This window comes from Pelodiscus sinensis, chromosome 1 (genome assembly GCF_049634645.1).
Source record: "Pelodiscus sinensis isolate JC-2024 chromosome 1, ASM4963464v1, whole genome shotgun sequence".
Taxonomy (NCBI): Eukaryota; Metazoa; Chordata; order Testudines; family Trionychidae; genus Pelodiscus; species Pelodiscus sinensis.
Window position 1 is genome coordinate 192,843,153 of NC_134711.1, and position 27,676 is coordinate 192,870,828.

The window sequence follows — 27,676 nt, forward strand, 5'->3', positions numbered from 1 at the left end:
AGCTAAAGTTAAAATTCATGCCTCTGTGCATTGTTGTCCTTGCTGAGATAGTTTGGATGCAAGTGTCCTCTACATACGGCAACCTTTGTCTGCTGAATGTACAGACGAGAACTTCTTATTTTCTGAGTGTGCAGATGCGTGGGTCGACAGGGCCTAAAACAGCTGCATCAAGTGGAGGAAAGAGAACTATGGCAACTGAAGTTATCTGCATCCTCCATGCATTTCCTCATCCTCCCCCCTCCCCACATACATCATATTCCTTCCTGCTCAGGACACAAACTTACAGAACCACCAACCAGCTGGCAGGATGGGGCGTTCTTGGCTCTTGTGGACAAAGACCTTCTCTGCGTTTTGGGACTCTCAATTGCAAACTGAGATTATCTAAAACACAAAGAGAACAGGGTAGGATAGCTGGTACTGTAAATGGGGTGCTGGATGTATTCTTTTTACTCTAATGTTCCAGTTTTATTGATACTGCTTCAGTTTTTTACCCTAAGTTGGAGTCCTTTCATAGAAGCAACCGTTTTTCCTTCTTCTGTGCCCCGTGTCAAACCTAGCTACAATTTTGGCCGCAGTTTCCTGGGACTCGATAAATGTAATGCCTGCATCGGGACATCGATTTGCAAGAAATTCTTTAAAGAAGAAATAAGGTCAGAAACTCATCACAATACTTTTGGAAACATTCTGCATAGTAACATGAAAAGTGACTTATTTTTCAATACAGTATTTGGAAATGTTAAGTCAAAATGTAACTTATCCCCAGGTTTCAATGACAGTGTCATGTTATTGGAAATAACGGATATTAGTATTTTGAAGATGACACAATCACCAACAGATTTGAGCCCTGAATATGATTTTTAAAGTAAATTCAGTTAAATTTCTAAACTTTAACTTTCAGATAAGTTGTCTTTGAACCAATTCAAGAAAGTAGTGGGGGGGGGAGAAATGGTTTATTTAAATATTTATGGAATTATTTTCTGTTAAACAACTGATCAAAGAGAATTTGCCTGCATGAATTTAAGCTACTGATAGGCTGTATTCCGTCACTGAAGACAGGGCATAAACAATAAGAGCTACTGTTTTGATATGTTAGCACCATATGTATCACATGAAATATATAGAATTTCATGCACTCATTATTTAAGTTCAATCAAGATATAAATCTGCAAGCACAAACACAAACAGGTACTTTGCACATCAGATCCAAAGGGCCATTTGCATCTGGGGGTTTCATTAAGAACTCGAGGACAACTGCAAATATTGCACATACTTCCAGATGAATTAAACGTGCACCCAAGCAGTTATCAGTTTGCTTTTGCAATTTTCAGGCTCAAAAGCAGAACACACCATATGACACTAGGGAAAATGTAACTATTGAAGAGGAACAGAAAATAGGGAGATTTACAGGGGAAAGGTTTATTGTTTTTATTATGATTTATTAAGAACTCGCTCTTTTATAGATCCAAGAGCCTCAGGTGTGGAGGAAATCATTGCATCAAAATTATAGTTTTAATGCAGTAATATAAGTGAAGTAACACTAGACAAAATGCAGTTTTTATCTTTAAGTTATATAAAATGTACTACAGTAATACCATAAGGACTTTTTTCAGACGGGTTTAACAATACTAATACTATAGGATCATCAATGATTATTATTTGTCCCATGGTAATGGCGAAAGGCCCCACTGTGAAAGGTGCTGTTCAAGCACAACAAAAATATGGTCCCTACCCTAAGGAGCTTACAATCCTAATCCTTCTGGCTCGTGAGGTTGTGGAAGCTTTTTCACTGGGGGTTTTCAGAAGGAGGCTGGATTGTCATCTGCCTTGGATGGCTCAGATACTACAAACCCTGCAATCCTGCAGGAGGTTAGACTAGTGACCTTTCCTCTCACTTCTAACCCTTGGTTCTAGGATACAGGGTCAATACACTCAGAGAGCAGGCAAGGCTAAAAGCCTCCAATCTGGCTAGCCATGCCCAGATCTGAATTATTCACCTCTCATGGACTCATTCCAGAGGAGAGTGGTACTTTGCTTCGTCAGCATCCACAACACCCAAAGGAAGTAGTTCTAAAATAGAATTTGATGGCCAGGATTACAAACCTGACACAGAAAGGGACTGGATTCAATGGCCCAGAAGGTCCCTTCTAGTCCTGTGTTCTCAACTCCAATGAGCTCCTGTGTAAGTTTCTAGAGAAATAAAACTTTACCTTATGGGGAGTAGGGAACGAGGATGACTGTTTGAAACACACAAAAAGAGGGAAATTTACTGGAGAAAAAGGCTAATGTTCTGGCGAAATTCTTTATGGAACAAATTCTTCTCTCAGCTTTAGAAATCACCAGCCAGGAATGGATTACATTCAAATATATATATTTGAAGTAGGATCCTAGAGCAGAGGCAATCTAATTAATTCCCTTATTATTTCTCTGTCCTGTTTTCCTGACAAAGTAAAAACAAATTCTGATGTTGCTTTCAAACTTATTTTATTTTGTTAATGTCATTTCATCTATTTCACCCAACCCTCAGTGGAGTTTTTTGCCAATCCTATTTTAGCTTCAAATTGTTAACAATCATTTATGGTGAGATGCAATTAGGAAATGCTTTCCTATGCTCCCAAGGATGATTATAATTAGGAAGTTTTTTATTGGTGCCACACATTTGACATAAGGCTAGCAAAAGGTTAGAGTTCAAGCCACATTATTCAAGCATGTTACTTGCAAAATACTCAGCTGTGCCCCTAAATTATTACATATGAAATGTGTGTGTGGGTAGGGCTGAGGGGGCTGATAGAAGAAAAATCTTCAAAATCTAATTACACAGCCCATATGCTCCCCTCCTGTGCAATATTGTGTGGAGGGGAACAAGTTAGTGGAAAATCTCCATGACTACGCTGATGCTCTGCATGCCCAGCATATTTTCCCCCACCTCCCTGCCCCCAAAGAAATGGGGAGGTGAGGCACCCAGTACTCCAACTCCTGCCCATCTCCATGAAAGTGTTCATCTATGCACTCTCATGTGGCACCCCATCTTAGCCATGAGAGCACAGCTGGACCAGTAGCCATGCTGTCAGTGACTACCAGACTCCAGCTGTGCCCTGTATTGCTGTGAAGGGGACTCCCAGGGCACAGCATGTGTTAATTCTCTCCCAGCAACATCAATTTTTCAGGAAGTTTTCCTCGTATAGGGAGGGGAGGAAGCCAGCCACTTAGCACAGCCCAACCGTCTCCTGGTTGTCTATTTGTTTGGGTCACCCATGGGCTGAGGGCAGAAAAACAGCTCCCCTGAGCAGGGAACATGCTGTAAAATGGAGCTTGATGGAATTTTTCAATGCAAGTGTTTCCATCAGAACCCACTCAACCAGCCCACAGAAGAAGAATAAAAGTGAAGTGCTTCAACCTTTCTAGATTAAAAGTGATGTCATGTGGTCAGACATACTTCATGGGCTGACTTCAACAATAGCATTCCTGTATTTCCCACCCACAGTTTCAGAATGTTGTGCGTGGGAATTTTGACTTTTCTTTCCACTTTGGGATGAACAGAAGGGTCAGAATATCAGACTTTTCCCTGGAACAGAAACTCTGATTTTGACCATAGTCCTCCTCTCCATCTAGAGATCCTCACCATGGCATCTGCAGCAGATTTTGTTCCCTCCACTTTACACAGCTGTTACTTACATCATCTCAGAGGTTTAGAGGGAAAGACAAAAGGGACAGAAACAATTAGTGCTTTTTAATGCACTTGTCTTCTGGGTGGAGAATTAATCACAGTTCAGTCCTCAGTGGGTACTTGTTCACTTTACAAAATCGCCACCGAACGCAGCATGGCCGATCATGTGGTATCACAATAGCAGCAACACCTGGAATGGAATTGGAACATATCTATTCTGCCACCAGCACTGACAATGACTACAGGCTGAACCTCTGTGGTTCAGGGCTCTCTGGTCTGGCAACATCCGTGGTCCAGAAGGGTCATGGATATCGTGGGACTCGATAGCCCCGGCACAGAAGTTGCTGGCAGCTGGGAGCAGAGCCAGCCAGCAGGACAGCAGAGCCCATGGGGCTCCTGGCTGGCTCAAGAAAGAGGAGGGGCTATAGGGCCCACAGCTGGTGGGACCACAAGCACTGGCAGGGTAGACAGGGTCATGAAAGACCCATGGGGCCACTGCTGGAGCTCGCAGGGCTGGTGGGGCCACCGCCAGAGCTCATGGGGCTGCCAGGGCCTCCAGAGTTTGCAGGGCCGCAAAGCCCACAGGGCTGCTGCAGCCAGGGAGCGGAGAGCAGTGGTGCCAGACAGCTGGGGAGAGGAGCCCAGTGGAGAGGCTAGCACCCCCACTTCAATCTTCCCTAGTCCGGAAAACTCCCTTCTCTGGGACTAGTCAGGCCCTGAGGGAGCTGAACAAGGGAGGTCCAACCTGTACTCCACTAGGAATTGTAATGAGGAGACAACTGAGAGGCACTGGTGATGAAATGACCATGCAGAAAGTCCACAAAAAAGCATTTAACTGGCAACACTCCTGGCTCCTGGACACATGATCATGTGTTGATGACCTAAACTAAGATTTGGGTTCATATCCAAGGCTGACATCAAAGATAAGTGGAGTTTAGTAATGCACGTAACAACTGGACATGTAAATCAGATATTTGTGTACACACACACACAGCTAGTCATGGGGCTAACTGGTTGTTTGCAACAGATGACTTACACATACACCCATGGCACTGGTGTATACGTCTTTGAAAGTTTGGCCCCAAGTACATGGTAGACAAGGGGCTGATACACCAAATCCTCCAAATGAGATATTTAAGAAGGTCCATGCTGCCCTTGCTTTGCACATTAATGTTCCTGTTGTGCAGTTTTAACAGAGGGGATGATAGAAGTGCCTTGTGATAGGGATGATCCAACTTCCCTGAGTTGCCACAGTGCCCTTTGCACTCACCCCACTGACAGTATTTAGCTGCTTTGTAAAAATCTTTGAGATACCTTGAGTATAGAAGGTGCTTTACAAAATTAAATGTTACGCTAAAATACTACTTTTGGAGTTTAGTTTTGTTTCATTGTCTAGAGAAATGACTCTCAACAGCTTTACTGCAACCCAAAGATATCTTGCACCAAGTGAAGAAAAGGTGACTTTCAATCAAAATAATTGCATGGATACAAGAGACATAAGGGGTGGGAGGTAATATTTGTTACTGGGCCAACTTCTGTTGGTGAGAGACACAAGCTTTTGAGCTCATACAGTTCTTCAGGTTTGGGCCAGAGTGACAGAGACTTACAGACCTATATGTTCTTCCACAGATACCATGAGACTCTGGAGTTCTGCTTTGGTTTCCTACTGAAGCACCATACACTGTGGCACTTTAAGCTTTTTAATTGTTTATAACCGTAGCATCTACGTTCTCTGCACAGTATTATGAAATGAGGAAACCATAAGGAGGTTTCGAACCACAGTGTTTACTACCTACTCCATATCAGGCCTAGCTACATATGTCCATGGTTACTCTGGCAAGGTTCTGGTGGCTTCTGCATTAGAGGACAGGGTGGCTACGAGAGTGCTCCAAAACTTTGTAAAGAGCTACTCTCCAATTCCTACCACTGTAACAACTCTCATTTCCCTCTACTCTTTGTAACGAGCAACTGTGAGCATGAAATGAGAATCTGCTTAGTTACCAAAAGTATCTTTCCTCTACTGAAGGTGCACATTGTGTTAGCATGGGGCTGCTTGTAATTACAAGGCTATTGGGCTGAGTTTTTAATTGTTAAACAGAACACCACACACCTACACATTTATTTAAGGTTTTCCCACAGGTCTGGGGAGTGTGGAGAGAGGAGAACACCTCAAACAAAGGTGAGCCCTCCTTAACCTTTTCACCATTCCTCTCAGTGATTTAAAACATTTTAGAAGTCACCAAATCCTCTTTCTAGCCATTAGAAAGTAAGAAAACTGGAAATTGCACTTTAATTTTCCAACATCATGTAGCTTATTAACAGTCTCCCCACTGGGAACTTGGTTTGCTTTGGCAGGTTTGACAACTGGCTCTCTTCTCATTTAAAACTGCCTCCTGACAACCTTCCCAGTTACTCCGGGAACTACACCGATGATGCCAAAAGCTGGCGGCTGGTTGAGATCTCCAGGTTAACCACCAAATACCAGCATGACCAAGCTGACGAGAGAATCTGTGCTTCCCTTTCCAAGACAAAAAGCTGCAGCATCGAGCACGTCTTGCGACAGACAGAGAGATTCCAAAAATGGTTGAAAGCAAAGCGCCTCACTCCGGACCTTGTGCAGGTGAGTATGCAGGCTCTTGCTCATGAGCACACCAGTTTGGCAGCTACTGCAGTTACTTCCTACTACAGAGTCTGGGGGAAATCTCTGATTGCTTCGTTTGTTTTTCAAGCTTCATAAAGAACCAAGGACTGTGACTGACTGAAGCTGGCAAGTTCTAAGCTTCCAAAAAAATAGGGTTTTGAAGCTTTCAGAGCACTGTGCTGGGGACAAAAGTAAAGGAAGAAGAGCGTTTAGCTCTTCAATCCCATGGGGATGATTCCCACATAAAAATGAATCAGAGGTTAGTATCCAAACCCATCTATTTTAACTTTGCTTTGTAATTACCCAGATTAGACCTGGCTGCTCTTTACAAAGCACCTTTACCTCCCCCACCTCACTGTGTGGCTGGAGCACACGCAATCTACTAGCCTAGGCCCCACTAGGCTCTGGTGGCCAAGGGGACTGAGAGGCGTGCCTTTCTCCTCTGTTGGGGGCCATGACAGTGAGGGTTGGTTTTTGGCTGTTTTTCCCCCCCTCACTTGTGTGCAGCCCCTCCAACTGATTTTTCTGTGGGCCAGAAATAGGTTGACTCTGAGTTCCTGTTTGAGCTGTCTGCTTGTTGAACACTCCAAGATACAAATCTCTTACATTCAAACCTCATGAATCAAGAGCCCCAACAGCCTGAAATTAAAAACAACAAATAAAATATTAATAATAGATTTTAACACATACATACCCCCAATGTTTGATCCTTAAGGGGCACATTTTTAAGCTTTTGTGTGAAACCAAGAGGGCTAGACACTTGGCTTTCTCCAGTGAAAGTCGAGATGCTCATGTACTCACCTGACTCAAGGAGATGGGGCTTTAAGTTGCCTACCCCAAACCCTGTCACAATGTCTTCAGAAGGGGAGCCGAGTTAGTCTGTAACAGGAAAAACTGAAAAAACACCAAATAGTCTGGTAGCACTTTAAAGACTAACAAAACATGCCATCATGAGCTTTCGTGGGCATGGGCCACTTCTTCAGATGACCGGAGTGTTGGATGGCCAGAACCAAAATAAATTCATCTGTTCCCCTTTGCCCCCTTGACTGGGCTTTAAAAAAAAAATTGTGCACATTTCAGTTGTTTCTTCTGAAAGGCCAGCCCTCCCCCTACTGCTTGAGAGGAGATTTGTAGCACACAGCCGCCCTTAGCAAGGACAGCACCATTAATTTTTTTACTTGGATCCTGTCTCTGTCTGTAAGCACCATTGACTAACTCCCTCCCAAAGGGCAGGGGAACATGCCTTCTCAGCTGAGCCCAATGTGTGGCGCTGTGGGTGCAGGAGATGGAAGCACCCGATTGAGGGGGCATACCTCACAGGCAGACCGCACGCACCCTAACCCCGGGGCACTGCAGGCCTCACTCCAGAGGCCTGGAAGGAGCCGGAGGCACCGAAGTAGGATTCCTATTTCTTAATCTCTAGGCCATCTATTGCAACGTGCGTCATGCAACAGGAAGTTGGTTGGCCTTTTCAGTAGAATCCTTAAATGTCACAGGGTAAGCAAGGCGAGACAGGTGTGTCAGTCACAGTTCCAGCTTGAGGGGAGCCGCAGGGGTTATTGCCACTAGGGAGAGGGAGGAGTAGGCTAAAGAGATAAACAGCATATGGTGCAAGCTGATAACCAGGCAGCAAAATAAGCAGGAGCAGGTTTCAAACAAGCCAGCTCTGGAGAGGCACTGAGCTCTGAGCACCTGCTGCAGAGAGAGAGGAAGGATCTGTTCCCATTTCAGCCACAAGGCAGGGTGCCACCTTTTGCTGAGGATGGCTGTTAAGGGACAGGCACCCCTCACGACAAAGGGCTATTGAGTGACTAGCAAATGCGTGAAAGGAGCAGGTTGGTGGCTGGGATTGGAGGATCTTTCAGCTGAGTGTTTTGTGCTCGAAAGGGTCACCCTCTAAAGTGGGGGATCTGCTTTGAAAAGGAACTTTATAGAAGCATCACCCTGTAATCCAAGAGGTCTGCTCCCTGGGCACGTTTACTTAGCTGTGCTGACTCCGGACTCCTCGCAGTAAGGCGTTTTCTCCTGCTTGTCACTCCTGCTAGCTGGCAGAGCTGCTGAGACTGAGGGAGCTGCAGATCCATAGGCATCATCAGTAACAGGATCACTAACTAAGCTGCGACCGAGGCACCTGTGCAAGCCACAGACCGCACTCGAGTGACCCAAGTGTCACTGAGGGGCTAATTGGGCCAGCGGAACCATTATTACTGCAACACGGTGGAAGAGCCCAGTGTGGCTCTCAGAGCTGTCAGCTAGAAAAATGAGCACAGTTGAGCTGAAAGACAAACTAAACCTGGCATAGAACAGAACATCTCTCTGGGAAAAGGCTGCACACTGTTCAGAAGGCAGACTGTGCTTCATCTAATAGTCATATCAAAGCGAAGGAAAGGGTACTGGGGGTTACAAGAGGCGTTCAAAAAAGATTCCTTATCTAAAATTCACGTTTTCTTATCAGCTGCATTATACCAAGTGTCCCTTGTTAAGTCCTGCAGGGAATTGTTTCCCATGTGCATTAGGGCATTTTCTCCCCACAAGATGGCAGTGTGGAGTATGTTACGGGTGCTGAGGTGGGAAAGCCAATAATATAGCAGGGCACAGTGGTGAAACCCATCTGGTGAGCAAGCTTCATGGAGGTTGTGTATAAAATCGGGCAGTGTCTTGAGATGGCAACAGAATTTTTCTTAAATCAATGGTCAAACAAACAGAAATCCTTAAAATGTCTGTTTACTGAAGTCAGGAAATCTGTGTGTGTGAAAATGGAGAAATTCTTCCAAAAACTTGGAAACAAACACCCCTGAAATGTGAGGTGCTTAACATTTCGAGCCAGGTTTTCTGGTTTAGTCCCACCGGAAAATGAATCTCAGGAAATTTCTGTGCATTTCTATGGCCCTGTTCAGCTTCAGGAGGCAGGAGAGTTCTCAGATTCCCTTCCTGAAATTTAAACAGCAAGAGCTCCATAGGGGTGTCTCCCTCTGAGGTGTAATTTCAGTGGTATGGTATTTGCAGTGTAAATACATGTCAGTGCGAATGCTTCGTTTCATGATATGATAAACACCTGCAAACACTTCACACAAGAACTGTTCAGTGATTGGCATTTTTGGTAACACTCAGGGCTCTATTGATGTCATCACGGTAGCAGTATTTCCCATAAAACTATGGTTACTAACCTGGTGGCTGCACCATCCTCCCCATAGCTTTGGATATAGAAAAGATCTGACAGAAACTACTGGGCTCAAGTAATTTTCTTTTACAGAACAGAAAAGTATGACAAACCTTAACATACTTGAATCAAAACGACAGACCGTGAAATAATGTTTTTCACTTTTCACTGACTGCCCTGCCTGACCCAACTATCAATTGGGCTGCCTGCCACAATGATTATTTCATCTGCCACAGTGAAAGTCTTTATTGCAAGCTACAAATGCTTCGGTACTGAAATCATGCCTGCCTCAGAGACAACCTTGATTTAACTCTCTCTCTGTGTGTAGAACTGGATTGCACGTATTAGCCTGTACAGGAGTACTAGTGGCATGCTGCTTTGTATGCATTTCAAGCTCCAAAGCTCATCATTGTAAGTGTCAGAGGTCACCTCGTGCTGCTTGTTTTTTTCTGTTTGAGGTGGACAATAAAAAAATAGGCTAGTTTCAGCATAGATCTCCTGGGGGGCACACTTCTAACCCTAACAACGAAGAACAGCAAATAAAAGGTTGGAGGCACAAAGGTTGGATGTGAACATTATCAAGGCACAACAAGAAACTGTAATTTTATGAACTTGCCCATTTTACACACCTAAATAATAATTTGAAGCTGTTAATCAGCCTCATAGTCCAACACATAAATACCACCACTGGGTCTCACAGTCATCACAGTCATCTCCCAGATCCATCATCTTTTGACTTATTTCCTTGTTGCCAGTGATGAGTCTGAATCAAGCCTCCAAGTTTAAACATACCTGAATTTTGAAGTAGAAAAGGGTAATGATGGAATCTGAAGCTAGAACAAGATCCTGATTTTTGTCATAGATTTATACTTGTAAGGGGCTGAACCAATGTCTCAGATTCAAATATCTGAAACCACTAGGTGGCTTAAAATTCAGATTCAATTTTTCCCCCATTTCTAATGGCTTGTCTTCACTGCCATGGAGATCAATGCAATGGTGGTCTATCTTCCAGTGTTTGATTTAGTAGGTCTAGTAAAGACCCACTAAATTGAATGCTGAAGACACCCCTGTCAATTGCATTCCTCCCCACCTTTGAGAGGTGAAAGGGAAGTCAACTGGAACATTTCTCCCATCAACCTCCCTCTGAGGGGCTGCCTCAGAAAATCTGTGTAAGGTATGTCAACTCCAGCTCTGCAATTGTTGTAGTTGGAATTGCATATCTTACATTGATTGTTTCAGCCAGCATAGACCTGGCTTTACTGTATTAATTTAAGTAGTATATGTAGCAGTCAATTCTTAGTATGAACTGAAGATGGCAGTGATTTTGGATTGAGTTTCTCTCTTCCTTGACTATTTTGTAGGCACTGTGTGATTGTTGTACTATAAAGACAAAAATTTGGACTCTTCCACGGCAGAGTGAGCTCTGAGTTTGTCTGCACCAATAAGAGCAACTTTCCCCCACCCCCAATTTGTAATACACTGTACGTCATGGACGGGAAAAAAATGCCATTCGAGTGAAAGCTGGCATCCTGGTGTCTGTCCATGCTTAGACACATACACGTGACATTTTTTAAAATCAAACTTAGTGAGAAGCATTGTGACTTAAAACCAAACTTGTTGTCGAGTCCATGTCTATATATACAGAGCTCGCAGCAGCACAGCTGTACCGATACAGCTGGGCCACTACAGCACATCTTGTGTTGATGCTCTATGCTAACAGGAGAGAGCTCTCCCATCCGCATAACAAAACCATCTCCATGAGCAGCAGAAGCTACATTGGCAGAGGAAGCTTTGCTGCTGACATACTGCTATGCACATGTGTGCTTGCGTTGGTGCTACTGATGTCGTTCAGGGAGGTGGTTCATTCATTCAGTCTCAGGTTCCAGAGTGAGAAGACATTGCAAGGGAGTTAAGCCATTCGCAGACAAACCAGTTATTGCTAGTGCTTTCAATCACATGATCTTCACGTGTGTGTCCAATCAGCGGGTTTTGCTTCACAATTTTACAACTTCAGAGTTAAATTGGCTCTCTCTCCAGCAGCAGAGATGGAATGATTCTTTCCCCCTAAAAATGTTGACCCCACTCCAGTGAAGTACTTAAGGCATGCTTACTTCTAAGCATGTGAGTACACCTAGCGAAGCGAATAGCGCCTAGTTGTTAGATGAACAGTGCTTTGCTGGACCACAGTGTGTGTTAAGTAATTAAAACATTAAGAAATTGTATTCATTCATGATATAAATGTGAGAAGGGATTTCACCTATTCAGCTTCCAGCCTTACTCTTGTTCATTCTGTTTCCATGCCATAAATAGCACTAGCCTCAAAGTCAGAATGTATGAATGAGCACAAACTGAAGGTCATTTAACTCAACTAGATGTGTTCTGGCTCCCAAATTGTTGACAAACATGCACTATACTCCTGCACGTTCACATGGACTTATTTCAAATTCACTTATCTGCTCCATGCTAAACAGTAAATGAAGTAGCTCTAGCATTCTGATCTTTGTACTGGATAAAGTGTCAGTCACAGTTTTAGTTAGGAAATCCCAAAAATAATTCCATGGGAAGTGATCAGCCTTTCATCACCTCACTATGCTCACAGAATAGGATCAGCTATGAAGTAGGAAATTACACTTTTTGATGGCATCTTTTCAGGTCCTTCAGTACATAGTTATGGCAAACAGAAAGGGTTACATAATAAGATAGAAAGTACAGGCCATCCTCACTATAAGTCCAAGATAAGTTCCAAATAACTTGGACTTCTAGTGAAACGACTTACAGCGGGGAATTTTTTTTTCCTACAGCTGACTTCCATTTGCACAAATTGAAGGGGGGGGGGGAGATTTGCACAACTGAAGGATGGGGAATGGGAGGACTTACAATGCATCAGCTTCTACAAGGGTCAATGACTAGTGTGGAACCGATGCATACCAGGGTGACATAGCAGGGACACCCTGTATCATATTTCCTCTATATAAATCCATCATAAGTCTGCATCTTGAATACTGCGTGCAGATGTGGTCGTCCCAGCTCAAAAAGAGATACCTTGGAATTGGAAAATATTCAGAAAAAGGCAACAAAAATTTGGAACAGCTGCCATATGAGGAGAGATTAAAAAGATGGGACTTTTCAGCTTAGAAAAGAGAAGACGAGGGGGAGATATGATAGATGTCTATAGAGGTTCAGAGAAAGTAAATAATGAAAAGTTATTTACTCTCTCCCATAACACAAGAACTAGGAGTCATCAAATGAAGTCAACAGGCATCAGGTTTAAAACAAACAAAAGTATTTCTTCACACAACACATAGTCAACCTGTGGAACTCCTTGCCAGAAGATGTGATGAAGGTCAGAACTTCAACAGGGTTCAAAAAAAGAGCTAGATAAATCCCTGGAGGTTAGGACCATCAATGGCTATTAGCCAGGATGGGTAGAAATGGTGTCCCTAGCCTCTGTTTGTCAGAAGCCGGCAATGAGCGACAGGGGATGGCTGACTTGATAATTACCTGTTAATTCCCTCTGGGTACCTAGTATTGGCCACTGTCAAAACACAGGATACTGGGCTAAATTAACCTTTGATCTGACCCAGTATGTCTGCTCTTATGTCTCAACGATTGCATTAAAAGATTCCTGTAAGCAGCAAGGCTTTCTATCTTTGTCAGCAAATATTTGCATACAATCTCAGCTGGAAGAGAATTTCAGCACCACTTATCAACCATTTAACACAATTTTGCTTGCCTTATTTTTCCCCTTCACTCCTCCCCCAAAGGAAAAGTGACAACACGTCAGAACTGTAAGACAGAATTGCCATTTTTCTGCTTAGTTTTGTGCTAGACAAAAAAACAAAACAAAAAACACACTTCTTGCTAATGTTGTTCTGGAAGAGAAAAATGTAAGAGGATGTGTACTATTTAGACACTGTCAGAGTTAATTCTCCAAGCCATTTCTCTATAACTGATAAAGTAAAATGCACTTATTCTAAAAAATAAGCTAATCTAAGTCCAGTGTAAATAAACAGCCATTTGTGCCAGCTGCAGATCTTTTATGAGCTTTTATAGCTCAGATATTCAAACTACAGAAAATGCAACATACCATGGTAATGAATCTATAAACCTGAGAATCATTTGCTGCTGCTATCTGCAGGGAAGTATAAGCAAAACATTAAACCTGTAGGTAAATTATTTACCATAAACTTTACCAGAAAGAAAATGCATCCTACACAGGCATCTATGTACAATATGCATAGATTAGTTTTTAAATTTTATTTAACATCCCTAGTGAAGAGGGATGTGCTTGGAAGATGCTCTTTAGAAGGAGGAAGTGAGTCACTTAAGGGGGATGTCTCCAGAAAGACAGAGAACTCAAGTGAATGAACAACACGTGCTACAGAGGGTTGCAAAGAGAGGCACAGGCTATAGAAGCAAAATTAGTTCAATATACTGACACTGAGGCAGATAAGAGTGAGACCTAGAGACTGGATTGTATGTTTCGGAAACAGTGTGCCTGCTGTTTTGAGATACCTGTGTGACTATGTGTTTTAGGTGAAGTCTGAAATATGGGATTGGAGTCAAGGTAGTTCAGTGTTTAGAGTCTACTGTAGCATATCCCTACACTGCCCCATGTTGCTAACAGTCATTCAGAGGAATGCTTCATATAGGTAGCTGCAAGTGGTACACAGGACAGACCTGCCGGCAGGGTTCTCAAATAGCACAGGGAGTAGATCACAGAATCATACAACTGGAAGGGAACTCAAGAAGTTGAGTTCAGTCCCCTGCCCTCATAGCAGGACCAACCACCATCTAACTCAGCACCGACAGGTGTCTAACCTGCTCTTAGAGATTCCACAACCTGCCTAGGCAATTTATTCCAGTGTTTAACCACCCTGACAGTTGGGAACTTTTTCCTAATGTCCAACCTAAACCTCCCTTGCTGCAGTTTAAGCCCATTGCTTCTTCTCCTATCCTCAGAGGCCAAGGAGAACAATTTTTGTTGCTCTTCTTTGGACCCTCTCCAATTTCTCCACATCTGTCTTGAAATGCAGTGCCCAGACCAGGACTCAATACTCCTAATCAGTGCATAGTAGAGCGGGTCATAGTATTTCAGCTTAACAAAAGTTCTTATAGCTGCCAACTGCCTTTGTTCTTTCCTACCAGGGGCTACCTAGTCCGATGCTGCGCTGTCCCTCCCAGCGGCTCTTAGACAGAATAGTGCGCCGCTATGCTGAGGTGCCAGATGCTGGCAGCATCTACATGGATCATCTCTCAGACCGGGACAAACTGCGCCTCCTCTACACCCTGTCAGTGAATGCATTTCCCATCCTGTTACAGGTACGGTGCCACTCCCTACGCTGAAATTTCCCCAAAACCAAGCACAAGCCCTTCTGCAGATAGTGAATCTGGTGGTCTCCAGTTGCTCTGGACACGGCATAGATTTTTTCACTGTCATGCTAAGCTTTGAGGAGAGTTCCTGTTCCTTGACTTCACTGAGGCCGTTGCCTGATCTTTAGATTGTGTATTAATTATATCAATAACTTACGAATTTTCAGTTTCCACTTTGCGGGTTGGCAGGGTCTTGTCTCAGGATCAGGCCCAGCATTTTAATTATTCTGTACTTGGCAACCTTGATGTACACATCTGAAACACTCACATGATAGGAACTCCTGTATATTTACAAATATCATTGTATTAATACATTTAGCATGGTCACAAACACCTCAACTTAACAAGAGAGATAGGGAATGTACCTCTATATTTCCATATACTCACAGCATTCCTCCTACAGTAACCTGAAATATTAGCCATCATCTTCCTCATCACCACTAGTGACCATCATTCTGGCACCTCCCAAGGGGGGGGGGAGGGGTGCAAAGGGTTGGGGTGCCAGAGGCAGGCTCTGCCTGGGAGACTTTCCTGCTTGACTCCCAGCCAGCAGCCTTCCCAAGCAGACTCCCTGACTGCCCTGCGCCCTGGGGCCATGTGGTTTTTGAACAGCTAGGAGCCTGAGGGGAGGGTGCTTTGCAAACAGCCTGTTGACAACAAGTAGCAGTCATTGGCCAGATAGTGCTGGGGCCTGGAGCAGCACATGAAGGCTCACAGCTGTTCAAGCAAAGGACCGCAGCAATTTTTCTCACTAGCGTGGGGGGAGGAGGCAGACAAGGAGTCTGCCTGAGGCTCCCTGCTTGCCCAGGCCTGGTCCATACTCTGCCCCCATCCCACCCACAGGGCTGGCTTCTCATAGGTGCCACAAGAGAGCCACATGGCATGCTGGGAGTGATAGTTCTTCCCCCTCCCCACTTCCTTCCCATGTTGGGCAGCGCAGAAGGATGGGGGCAGGACTACAGCTTGCTGAAGGCCAGGGCCCTTCCCTTCAGTGCCAGCCAGGCATTGGCAGTGGGGGCCTTTCTCTGTCAGCTCTCATTGGCCTCTGTGGATGGCACCCGGCAGAGAGGGCATCTGCCACTTGGGGATAAGCCGTGGGTTGCCAGACATCGGTGTCGGGGAGCACACCAAGGGCTACAGACGGAGCCAGCGGGAGAAGGCAGGGGGTGCCCTAGCATTGCCCCTGGACTCACCCCTGAGGGATTGGGGGGGAGGATCAGCCCCAGCCTTCCCCCAGCCAGCCGAAGCACAGGGGAGGGAAGCTGTGGCCACCCACCATCCCAGACTTGCCCAGCTCAGATAGAATGAGCCCCATGGGGGAGGCAACCATGGAGGGGTGCGTTTGCACCCTTCGCACACACTTCCCTGCGTATGGGCCGCCACCCGCCCAAAACCATACACTCACTCACACAGGCTTGCTTTACTGCATACCTACTCATGGAGACTCTGTGTGTGCACATGTCACCACAAGCACACCTCAGTATTTCTGGCGACTATATCCATTATTTTCCTTCTCTTCTCCTCTCACAGATTTTCCCCGAAGCAGAGGGATGGCCGTTTCCAAAGTATTTGGGGTCATGTGGCCGGCTGATTGTCACTGCCAGCAGCAGGCCTTTAAACGAGTTCTACAGCTCTCCTCCTGAGGTGGCGGCTGATCTGGCTCTCCAGCTCCTCTCTCTCATCACTTCCATGAGGAACAATGACTTGAACTATTTCTTTTATTTTGTCCATGTTGATGCTGGCACATTTGGCATTTTTAACAATGGGCATCTGTTCATCCGGGATGCCAGCACACTGGGAATCATTGACAAGCAGGAAGGTACTCAGTATGATCTCTGAATAAGCACCTGTCATGGGAGGAATTAGGAAGGCAGGAGAAAAAATAATCTTTCACCCGCTATGTGAGTTTTATTTAAAAACATCAAAAATTGCTCACTAAATTGGATAATTAAAAGTTCAAGAGGAGACATTTACTGCCAATAAAACCATAACCAGCTCCTGCCGTGCTCCGCTCTATATTCTGAACGTTACATAACTTTCACTGGTACAGTAAATGGGGCTGTGACTAACACTACGATTAAAAAGTGTTGGAACAGTCTTTGTAGAACTACATTGGTAATATCTGTGACTAGTGACAGACACCATGGCAACATTTGAATGCTAATCTTCAACAGCTTCCTAACTCAATTTTCTTTAAAAACTGGTGTGTCAAAAATTAATTTGCAGACAGAAACTATACAGGCTTATTTCACTTTTGGCCAAATCCTTTAAATCCTTCCAGGCCATTTTATCTCCTTTACTTTAGAATTATTAACAAAGGAAAACCCCTTTGTGTCAGTTTGTCCACCGTTCAAGCTCTGCTTTCCACCACACAAACTATACAGTAATGCGCCATGAGAAACAGAGCTAGAGTATGTCACTTTTCTCTTTTTTTCCCCAAACTGAAAAAAAATCATTCAGCTTATGCAATCATCTGAATAGTTCTCAAGTATTCACAGATGTATATAGATTTTGTGAAAATCTTCTAGTGAAATATCAGGTCCACAGACTGGGGGGAGGGAAAGAGAGGGGGCAGATGCCCTGGGGCCCAGTGATTTCAAAGGGCCTGGGACGCCCAGCTGCTACCATGGCAGCAGCAGCATCCAGAGCCCCAGGTGGCACTGGGGGAGGCTAGACCCCATTCTCCCCTGCTGCCCCTCCCTGCTTGCCCAGGGACCCAGCAAGTTTATCTCCATCCCTTTTAAATATTCAGCAGGGTTGGGGGGGTTTTTGGGGGTGGGGGGCTGTTACATTGTTGGTTCCGCTTCAACCAGATTTGCCTCTTGTTGAGTCTTACTGGTTTTGGATGTGATGGAAAACTGAGGTCTTAACTACTTGTGGGAGTTTCTATAGGAACTTCACATTTCAGCTCTATATTTATGTTGGACTCTAGTTTCTCTGCTATTTTAATCAATATAAAACACTGCTGGGTAGCACAGTTCTTTTCATCTCAACCTTTCAGGTACATAGATGCATTTCAGAAGTGTGAAAAATGACTCTGTACATACAGCTTACAAAGTGATTTGGGATGAAAGGTGCTAAATTAGCCTAAGCTATTATATTACCAAGTGTATACACTATTTTAAATGACATTTTCTTACCAAAATTACAAACATGTATGATTATAAAAGACTTGCAATTTTCTAACTATTTTTATTGCCTTTATTAGGTCTCCACCTGACTGATGGCCAACAGGAGTATCAAGATATATTTAGCTGTTTGGCTTCGGACTGCCAGTCTGCATTTCTCTCCTGTAAATCAGTTAGAGAGAAGCAGAGCCTTGTCATGGTATGTCAAGAGCTTCTGCCTAAACTGCTCAAGGGAAAATTCCTCCAACCTGCTCAGGAGAAAATAGACAGGCTCCTAAGGCTCTGTGCAGACAGCTTTAGAGCCGACCAGGAAGTCAGTGATGCTGCTGGAAAGCTGGTAGAGCTCTTGAAACCTCTACGCTCTTGCAATTCCCATTTTGCCTACCGCTACCCTGACTGTAAATACAGTGACAAATATTAACCATCGAGAGAAAGCTCTTCTGGAAAGACTGGAGTGGGGTGCGCACAGCTCAGCTCTGGCAGGAAGAGATGGAATTCATAGAAGCCTGGGCTTCCTAGCATGAAGAAGGAAGAGGCAGCACAACACACCCAGGGTTCTGCCTGACTCAGACACACTTACCGCTTTGCTGTGTTAACTTCAAACTTCACATCGTACTAAAGTGTTATCACATTTCGTTGGTGATCTGTGATAAGCTATTAATAAAACATATTACTTCATTTTGGCTTCAGAGGATTTTTCCATGGGACCCATAAAGAAAAATTAAATATTAAGCCATTGTGGTCAGTGGCTTAGGTGGCGTAGCATAACTGCAGAGAACCCAGACTCTGCTGATAAAGACTATACAATAATATAAGATGGATGGATACACTTAAGACTATCCTTGAGGGGATATATTAATGCCATAAAATTACCTTATCCGAATTGAATTATCTGATCAGTTTGCTGCCATTAACACCCACAGATGACCTTTTAAAAAAATGTTACTATTATGATTGCCAATTAATTTGATGTTATATGGGATGGAAAGAAGCAATAGATAGCATTAAAGAGCTTAAAGCTCCTTTTCCTTTTATGTCTTCATTCCTCTAACTTCTAATCACATAGCACAACATTTCATCTTTGATGGGTTGCGATATGGTCATCAGCATGTAAGGGTGCAAATTGCAGAGCACTCCAAAAACTTGTCCTCTAACTGTCCCTGGGCACACTGCTGGGGCAAATTAAGAGGCTACTAGTTGCATTAACATTGCTCTCTAACAAACAGTTTGTTTAAAAAACCAAAAACGCCCTCAGAGCCAATTCACCGAATGTGTCTTTTTCACGTCTCCCCCCAGTACAATCTTCAAAACACTTCTAATCAAAATACTTCTATTTCACTTACAACTCTGTTGAGTGCAGACACCATCTGGCTTCAAGTAAATCTCGGTTTAGTTAAAATCTTGTTGTTTGCATTGAAAACAGGTCTCTTTTCCTTTGGAATTTATAACTCAAGGCATATGTACCTTGGCAGTTGCGTTGATAGATGATTATCTTGTCCTCATAACACCTCAGCATGGTGAGGAAATATTACCATCTCCAAGCTGCCAAGGGGGAAATGAGCCACCGAGTTAGGACCAGATCCATAAAGGTAGGGAGGTGCCTATATCCACCTGATTAAGGCACCTCTGATGGTCTCAAAACAGCAGCTGAACAGCTGCTCTAGGTGCCTAAATTTTTACGGGTTGGAATTTGCAAAGTAGCCCAAGCACTGCTGCTCCCTCCCCCAAGCTAGGGAATTGCTAAGAACCCATTCTCAAACAAGGGAGGGGAAGTCTATCCTGTAAGGAGGCCCAGTTCTGTGAGCATGGCCAGAGCCCACGTAAGACTTGATCCTTGTCAGATCTCCCAGCAGGAGGGTGGGATGCAGGCCACTGAGAAGCGGAGGGGTAGCAGTGCACCTGCACGAGTCACACATATGGGCAGTAGAATGTTGGGGCTTTTTCAGGGAGCAACAAAGAGTAAGGGACAGAGAGGTGTGGACCGGTGGACACTCCCTGGTAAGAACATTCCCTTGGAATGTGGGTGTACATGAGATACCCATCCTAGAATAGCCCATAACCTGGTGGTCAGGACACTCAGATGGGAGGAGGGAGACCAGGGTTCAAGTCCCTGATCCAGAGCAGGGATTTGAACTTGGATTTCGCCCCTTCCCAGTAAGCACCCTACCCACTGAAGAAAATGTATACAATATCACAAACTGCCTCAGTCAGCCTCTCACCTGCAGTTTTCAGTGAAAGAATTTTGCCTGAAAAAGGTCATCCGGCTCTAGGCAAGAAGCCTGTGACAGAGGTAGGGACAGAACCCACCTCTTCCTACTCCCAGTTCAATGTCTTAGCCCCAAGAACATCCCTCCTCAGGCTATGGTTTGAAAAAGACCAGTCATCTGATCATGTGCAAAAAGCTATGAGTGTGTTTGCACATCTAAATTGCATGAAAAGTTATTGTGAGTCTCTGCACAAAATCAGAACTTTGTGTTTGAAAACCAGCAGGAATGCATGTAACATCAATTGCAAATGCAGATTACCATGACTGTAGACTGGGCATAAATTAGACATGCAAATATACTCACATTTTTGCATACAATCATAGAATACTTGGACTGGAAGGAACCTCAAGAGGTCATGAGTCCAGTCCCCTGACCTCATGGCAGGACTCAGTACTGTCTAGACCATCCCTGATAGACATTTATCTAACCTACTCTTAAATATCTCCACAGATGGGGATTCCACAACATCCCTGGGCAATTTATTCCAGTGTTTAAACACCCTGACAGTTAGGAACTTTTTCTTAAAATCCAACCTAAACCTCCCTTGCTGCAGTTAAGCCCATTGCTTCTTGTTTTATCCTCAAAGGCCAAGATGAACAAGTTTTCTCCCTCCTCCTTATGACACCCTTTTAGATACCTGAAAACTCCTATCATGTCCCCCCTCAATCTTCTCTTTTCTAAACTAAACAAACCCAATTCTTTCAGCCTTCCCTCATAGGTCATGTTCTCTAGACCTTTAATCATTCTTGTTGCTCTTCTCTGGACCCTCTCCAATTTCTCCACATTTCTGAAATGCGGTGCCCAGAACTGGACACAATATTCCAACTGAGGCCTAACCAAAACAGAGTAGAGCGGAAGAATGACTTCTCGTGTCTTGCTCACAACACACCTGGTAATGCATCCCAGAATCATGTTTGCTTTTTTTGCAACAGCATCACACTGCTGACTCATTCAACTTGTGGTCCATTATAACCCCTAGATCCCTTTCTGCTGTACTCCTTCCTAGACAGTCGCTTCCCATTCTGTATGTGTGAAACTGATTGTTCCTTCCCAAGTGGAGCACTTTGCATTTGTCTTTATTAAACTTCATCCTGTTTACCTCAGACCATTTCTCCAATTTGTCCCGATCATTTTGAATTATGACCCTATCCTCCAGAGTAGTTGCCACCCCTCCCAGCTTGATATCATCTGCAAACTTAAGCGTACTTTCTATATCAATATCTAAATCATTGAGGAAGATATTGAACAGAGCCAGTCGCAAAACAGACCCCTGTGGAACCCCACTTGTTATACCTTTCCAGCAGGATTGAGAACCATTAATAACTACTCACTGAATATGGTTATCCAACCACTTATGCACTCACCTTATAGTAGTCCCACCTAAGTTGTATTTGTCTAGTTTATTGATAAGAATATCATGCAAGACCGTATCAAATGCCTTACTAAAGTCTAGGTAGGCCACATCTATCGCTTCTCCCTTATCCACAAGACTTGTTATCCTATCAAAGAAAGCTATCAGATTGGTTTGACATGATTTTTTTCTTTACAAATCCATACTGGCTGTTCCCTATCACCTTGCCACTTTCCAAGTGTTTACAGATGATTTCCTTAATTACTTGCTCCATTATCTTCCCTGGCACAGAAGTTAAATTAACTGGTCTGTAGTTTCCTGGGTTGTTCTTATTTCCCTTTTTATAGATGGGCACTATACTTGCCCTTTTCCAGTCATCTGGAATCTCTCCTGTCTCCCATGATTTTCCAAAGATGATAGCTAGAGGCTCAGATACCTCCTCTATCAGCTCCTTGAGTATTCTAGGATGCATTTCATCAGGCCCCGGTGACTTGCAAGCGTCTAACTATTCTAAGTGATTTTTAGCTTGTTTTTTTTTTTCTTCTCAACCTACTCCCTTCCCACTAGCATTCACTATGTTAGGCATTCCTTCATCAGACTTCTCTGCCATTTCCAAGTTTCCTGTTACTGTTTATCCCTCCTCACTGAGCAGTGGGCCTACCCTGTCCTTGGTCTTCCTCTTGCTTCTAATGTATTTATAAAAAATCTTCTTGTTTCCCTTTATTCCTGTAGCTAATTTGAGCTCATTTTGTGCCTTTGCCTTTCTAATCTTGCCCCTGCATTCCTGTGTTGTTTGCCTATATTCATCCTTTGTAATTTGTCCTATTTTCCTTTTTTTTTTATAGGACTCCTTTTTTATTTTTAGATCATGAAAGATCTTGTGGTTAAGCCAAGGCGGCCTTTCGCCATATTTTCTATCTTTCCTACGCAGTGGAATAGTTTGCTTTTGGCCTTTGAATGTCCCTTTGAAAAACTGCCAACTCTCCTCAGTTGTTTTTCTCCCTCAGTCTTGATTCGCATGGAACCTTACCTATCAGCTGTATGAGCTTACCAAAATCTGCCTTCCTGAAATCCATTGTCTCTATTTTTTGCTGTTCTCCCTTCTACCCTTCCTTAGAATTGTGAACTCTATGATTTCATGATCTCTTTCACCCAAGCTGCCTTCCACTTTCAAATTCTCAACCAGGTCCTCCCTATTTGTTAAAAATCAAATCTAGAACAGCTTCCCTCTGGTAGCTTCTACGTCCATCTCCACCTCATTCCAAGTGTGTACATTTTTAATATATAAGACAACACCTCCTCCCTTTTTTCCACCTATCCTTCCTGAGCAAGCTGTACCCTTCCATCCCAACAGTCCAATCATGTGTATTATCCCACCAAGTTTCTGTGATGCCAACAATGTCATAGTTTATTTATTTATTAGCACTTCCAGTTCTTCCTGCTTATTACCCATACTTCTTAGGTTTGTATATGGGTATCTAAGATACTGATTTGATCTTGCCTTCCAGTTTTGCCCTGACCCTCCTCTCTCTCTGCCATTATAGCCCATGCTCCCTCCCATTTCCGACCCATCTCCCAGGTCTCTATGTTCTCCACTTACCAGTGGGCTTTGCTCACCTGTACCCGTTGAACATAGTTTAAAGCCCTCCTCACTAGGTTAGCCAGTCTGTGTCCAAATAGGTTCTTCCCCCTCCTTGAAAGGTGAACACCATCTCTGCCTAGCAGTCCTTCCTGGAATAGCATACCATAGTCGAGAAAGCCAAAGCCCTCCTGGCGACACCATCTTCGCATTCACCTCCAGGATGCACCTGTCTCTGACCAGGCCCCTACCTTTGACAGGAAGGATAGAAGAAAATACCACCTGCACTCCAAACTCCTTTACCCATACTCCCAGAGCCCTGTAGTCGCTCTTGATCCGCTCAGTGTCACACCTCGCAGTATCATTTGTGCCCACATGGATGAGTAGCATGGGGTAGTAGTCAGAGGGCCAGATAATTCCACCGTAACATCTCGGATATGGGCCCCCAGAAGGCAGCATATCTCCCAAGATGAAATGTCAGGGTGACAGATGGGCGCCTCTGTCCCCCTCAGAAGAGTGTCTCCAACCACCACTAACCCTAATTCCTATTTGTAGTGGGAGCAGCACTACAGATTGTGATTTTATTTGATAAACTAAACAAATTAAATAATTTTGCCCCCACTCTCACCATTAAGCAGCAGCAATTTCTCTAGTAAAGGGAGAACTGTCTTGCCACCTTGAATTCAGGGAACAATGTATTTAAAAGAGGAATACAATTTTGTATGATAGTTTTATGAGAAAATGTTGTATTATTGCCAGTGAAGGTAACTGAGTCACTAGTAAACAGATTTCCAATTAGCAATGGAAATAAGGGAGTAATAATATGTCTACATAGCAACATTATTTTGAAAAAACTTAGTTCACATCTACACAGCTGGCAGTTATTTCGAAATAATGTTGAAGTACTGTCATGCTGTAAGTCGCTGTACTCTGACTCCTATAACCCTCATTGCATGAGGAGTAAGGGAAGTTGGAGGAGGAGTGCTCTGTTTCTAAATAAGTGCTGTATAGACACTCCCTATTTCAAAATAAGCTACATAACTGATGTAGCTCAATTTGCATAGCTTATTTCGAGTTAAGTCCTGCTGTGTAGATGCATCCTTGTTGTTTTTTCATGCAGTTCAGCTAGGATAGAGAAAGCAGGCCACATGTCAAGGAAGAGATGAACAAAATATCTTGCCTAGGCCATATGAGCTCCACCAGAGAATTTCTAATCCGTAGAAGTGGCAAGCTCTTGGAGAAATCACTTGGTATAACACAGCCTTAGCCTGTGGCCAGCAGCACCTTAGCACTTGCAAAATCTCTTCCTTCATTGGCAATTCCTTGCTCGATTTTCAAGCCAGGAGCAGTAGCTCAGAGTGCCAGGCACTGGCTTCACCCACCATTGTGAAGCCTTATTTTTCCCTCCAGGCAGATTTTCCTCTCTCAAATATTTGACATTCGGTTTCCTATGTTGATCTGAAATGCTCGTACAAAAGCATTGCGATGAGCTGCACACCTCACAGACATCAGGTGAGTGACACTGAAATGGCATAGCAACAGGCGTGTGGCACAATGACAAGCCATACAGAGGACTCTACCTATTTCAGGTCTAAATCCTACAGCTAGTGACACAGCTGAGAGCTTTTCCTTTGGGTTTGATGGGAGGAGGAGCAGGCCTCCACATATCACCCCAGCTAACATAGAAGCCTAAAATATGGTCCACAAAAAGGCAAACTGCTGCCAAATTCTTAAGACAAACTTTAAGCTAAAAGCAGCTTTTAGACATACAGTATGATTCATACAGGTCCGGAATCAAGTCCATTAAACTCAATAGGAGTCTTTCCATTGACTTCAGTGGGCTTTGGGTCAGGCTCATAAAAGCTGTCCTTGACTCTATTCACTATAAATGAGAATTGTAACAAAGCAGTTGATTTAAAAAAAAAAGGAATTAGAGCTTTGTTCCCAATACATTTTTCCTCAAACAGAGTTTAGGATGATTGGACTTACGTAAGAGCAGCGCTTTGATGTGCCAACCACCAAATTAGTTTATGGCTTTGAGAGCAACCACTTGTCCTAAACAATCTCTAAAGAGCGTTTCTTCTTTTGACACCGCCTTTTTTTTTGGCAGCTAGACTAGAGAATCGCTGCCCATGCAGACTTTTTAGAAACCTCTTCAATTGGGCCTTGAAGCATTAGTCAGCCAGGCTCCAAAAGGTTGTGAAACTCATTTATAAATGGCAATTATTTTAAATCCAACCCCTCATAAAAGTTCTCTCTACAATGACTTTTTCCTCAGAGTGGAGTTATTTCTGACTGCAGGTTTGTGCTAGTCTTACACACTGTTCCTGAGATGACTTTAAAAGTATTTTGTCCTATAAAAACCAGCTGTTGTCTTCAGATTGGGATAAGAAATGCCACAACTTTTGCGGTAACTTAGCATTCCTTTAGAATGCATCTTTTATCCACCTGACACTGACCTTTTTCCATCCTCTGAGGACTGCTCCTAGAGTAGAGAGCCCCGGAACAATCTGCTGCAGAGCTGGGAGTCCCAAAGGTCTGGGAGCTCTGGCTTAGTAGCTGGGAAGTCCAGACAACCCTGACAAGCCAGTTCCCTCAGGGCTTCCAAGCTCCCTGCCAGAAGGCCCCAGGATAGCTGCCAGGCTCTGTAGCATGTGCCAGGGTTTCTGAAATGAATGTTTCCCCTTCCCAGGATTTTCAGAGAGAGAGAAATTTTGACCAAAAAAAAGGATATAGTTCTGACTCGGGTGGGGGGAGGGGGGGCAAATTGTAAAATATTGAGATTTCCCGTGAAGCAGAAATCCTGAGTTTTAGCTCTATTGCCGTGAGTCTTTTGCCCTAGGTTTTTGTTTCAAAGCAGGCTTTGTGGCAATACAGCCTGCCCATATAAATTTAGCCTTCCTGGCACTGTTTCTTAAATGGCATATTCCAATAAGTCTCCTTTTTTTCATCCACCCTGTTCCTTCACTGCTCTCCTAAATACTGATTCTTCCAAATTGCACTCAATGGCTACGTCTAGATCGGCATGATTTTCCGCAAATACTTTTAACGGAAAAGTTTTCTGTTAAAAGCTTTTGCGGAAAAGAGCGTCTAGATTGGCATGGACGCTTTTCTGCAAAAGCACTTTTTGCGGAAAAGCGTCCGTGCCAATCTAGATGCGCTTTTGCGCAAAAAAGCTCCGATCACCATTTTCACGATCGGGGCTTTTTCGCGCAAAACAAATCTGAGCTGTCTACACTGGCCCTTTTGCACAAAAGCTTTGCGCAAAAGGACTTTTGCCCGAACGGGAGCAGCATGGTATTTCCACAAGAAGCACTGATTTCAGACCGTAGGAAGTCAGTGTTCTTGCGGAAATTCAAGCGGCCAGTGTTGACAGCTGGAAAGTTTTTCTGCAAAAGCAATTGCTTTTGCAGAAAAACTTGCCAGTCTAGACACAGCCCAATCAGTTTCATAAGTTCAGCTATACTGGGTGAGATCAATGGTCCAGCTAAGCCTATTAGTCTTTCTCTGATAGTGGCTAATATCAGAGCTTCATAGTTAAGAGTGATCCACACATTATCTCCCCCATCCCCAGCTTCTGGCAGTCAGACAGAGGTACCCTGAGCATGAAGTTGCACCCCCTAATCATTTTGGCTAATAGCTATTGATGGATCTATGATTTTTTTTAACCAGTTACACTTTTGAACATCACAACATCCCATGGCAAGGAGTTCCACAGGTCAGTCATGCATTGTGTGAAAAAGTACTTCTTTTTTGTATTAAACCAGCTGCCTCCTAACTTAATCAGATGATGCCCTGGATTTTGTATTGTGAGAAAGGATAAAATAGCACTTTGTATACATTTTATCATGGCATTCATGATTTTATAGACCTCTATCATAACCCCCTAAAAATGTCTCTTTTCTAAGGTGAACAGCTCTGACCTTTTTAGGTTTCTCTTTGTATGTAAGTTCCATACCATGTTAATCTTTGTTGCCCTTCTCTGAACCTTTTCCAGGTCCACTATGTTCCTTTTTGAAATGGGGTGATCAGAAATGGACACAGTATTCAAAGTGTGGGTGCAGCAAGAATTTATGTACAGTAGTTTTATAATTTTTTTCTGCCTTATTTTCTGTTTCTTTCCTAATAGTTCATAACATTCTGTTCGCCTTTTTGATTGCTGCTGCGCGTTGAGCTGAAGTCTTCAAACAACTATTCATGCTGATTCCAAAATATCCATCTTGAGTGGAACAGCTAATTTAGAACCCGTCATTGAGCGAGTGTGTATGTGCATACATTTTATTGGGATTCTTTCTTTAAGATTTTTTCTATAAGTGTGCATTACTTTGCACTTATAATTTCAACTTTATTTTTTTGCCCAGTCACCCAGTTTTATGAGCTTCATTGGTAGCACTTTGTAGATTTAGACTTAACTATCTTGAATAATTTTGTATCCTCTGCAAACTTTGCTATTTCACTATTTTTGCCCTTTTTCATATCATTAATACATAAATTGAATGCTAAAGGTCCCAGT

The 27,676-nt window shown here is 43.6% G+C and overlaps 1 protein-coding gene across 1 annotated transcript; it reads left to right on the forward strand.

Annotated features, from left to right (window-relative positions):
- The first annotated feature begins 289 nt into the window (after positions 1-289).
- Positions 290-18,644, forward strand: DIPK2B (divergent protein kinase domain 2B). The gene is made up of 5 exons (XM_006137892.4): positions 290-650; positions 6,020-6,284; positions 14,614-14,787; positions 16,369-16,657; positions 18,047-18,644. The coding sequence occupies exons 1-5, from the start codon at positions 424-426 to the stop codon at positions 18,385-18,387; spliced, it is 1,296 nt and encodes a 431-aa protein (XP_006137954.2). The 5' UTR covers positions 290-423; the 3' UTR covers positions 18,388-18,644.
- Positions 18,645-27,676: the final 9,032 nt, after the last annotated feature.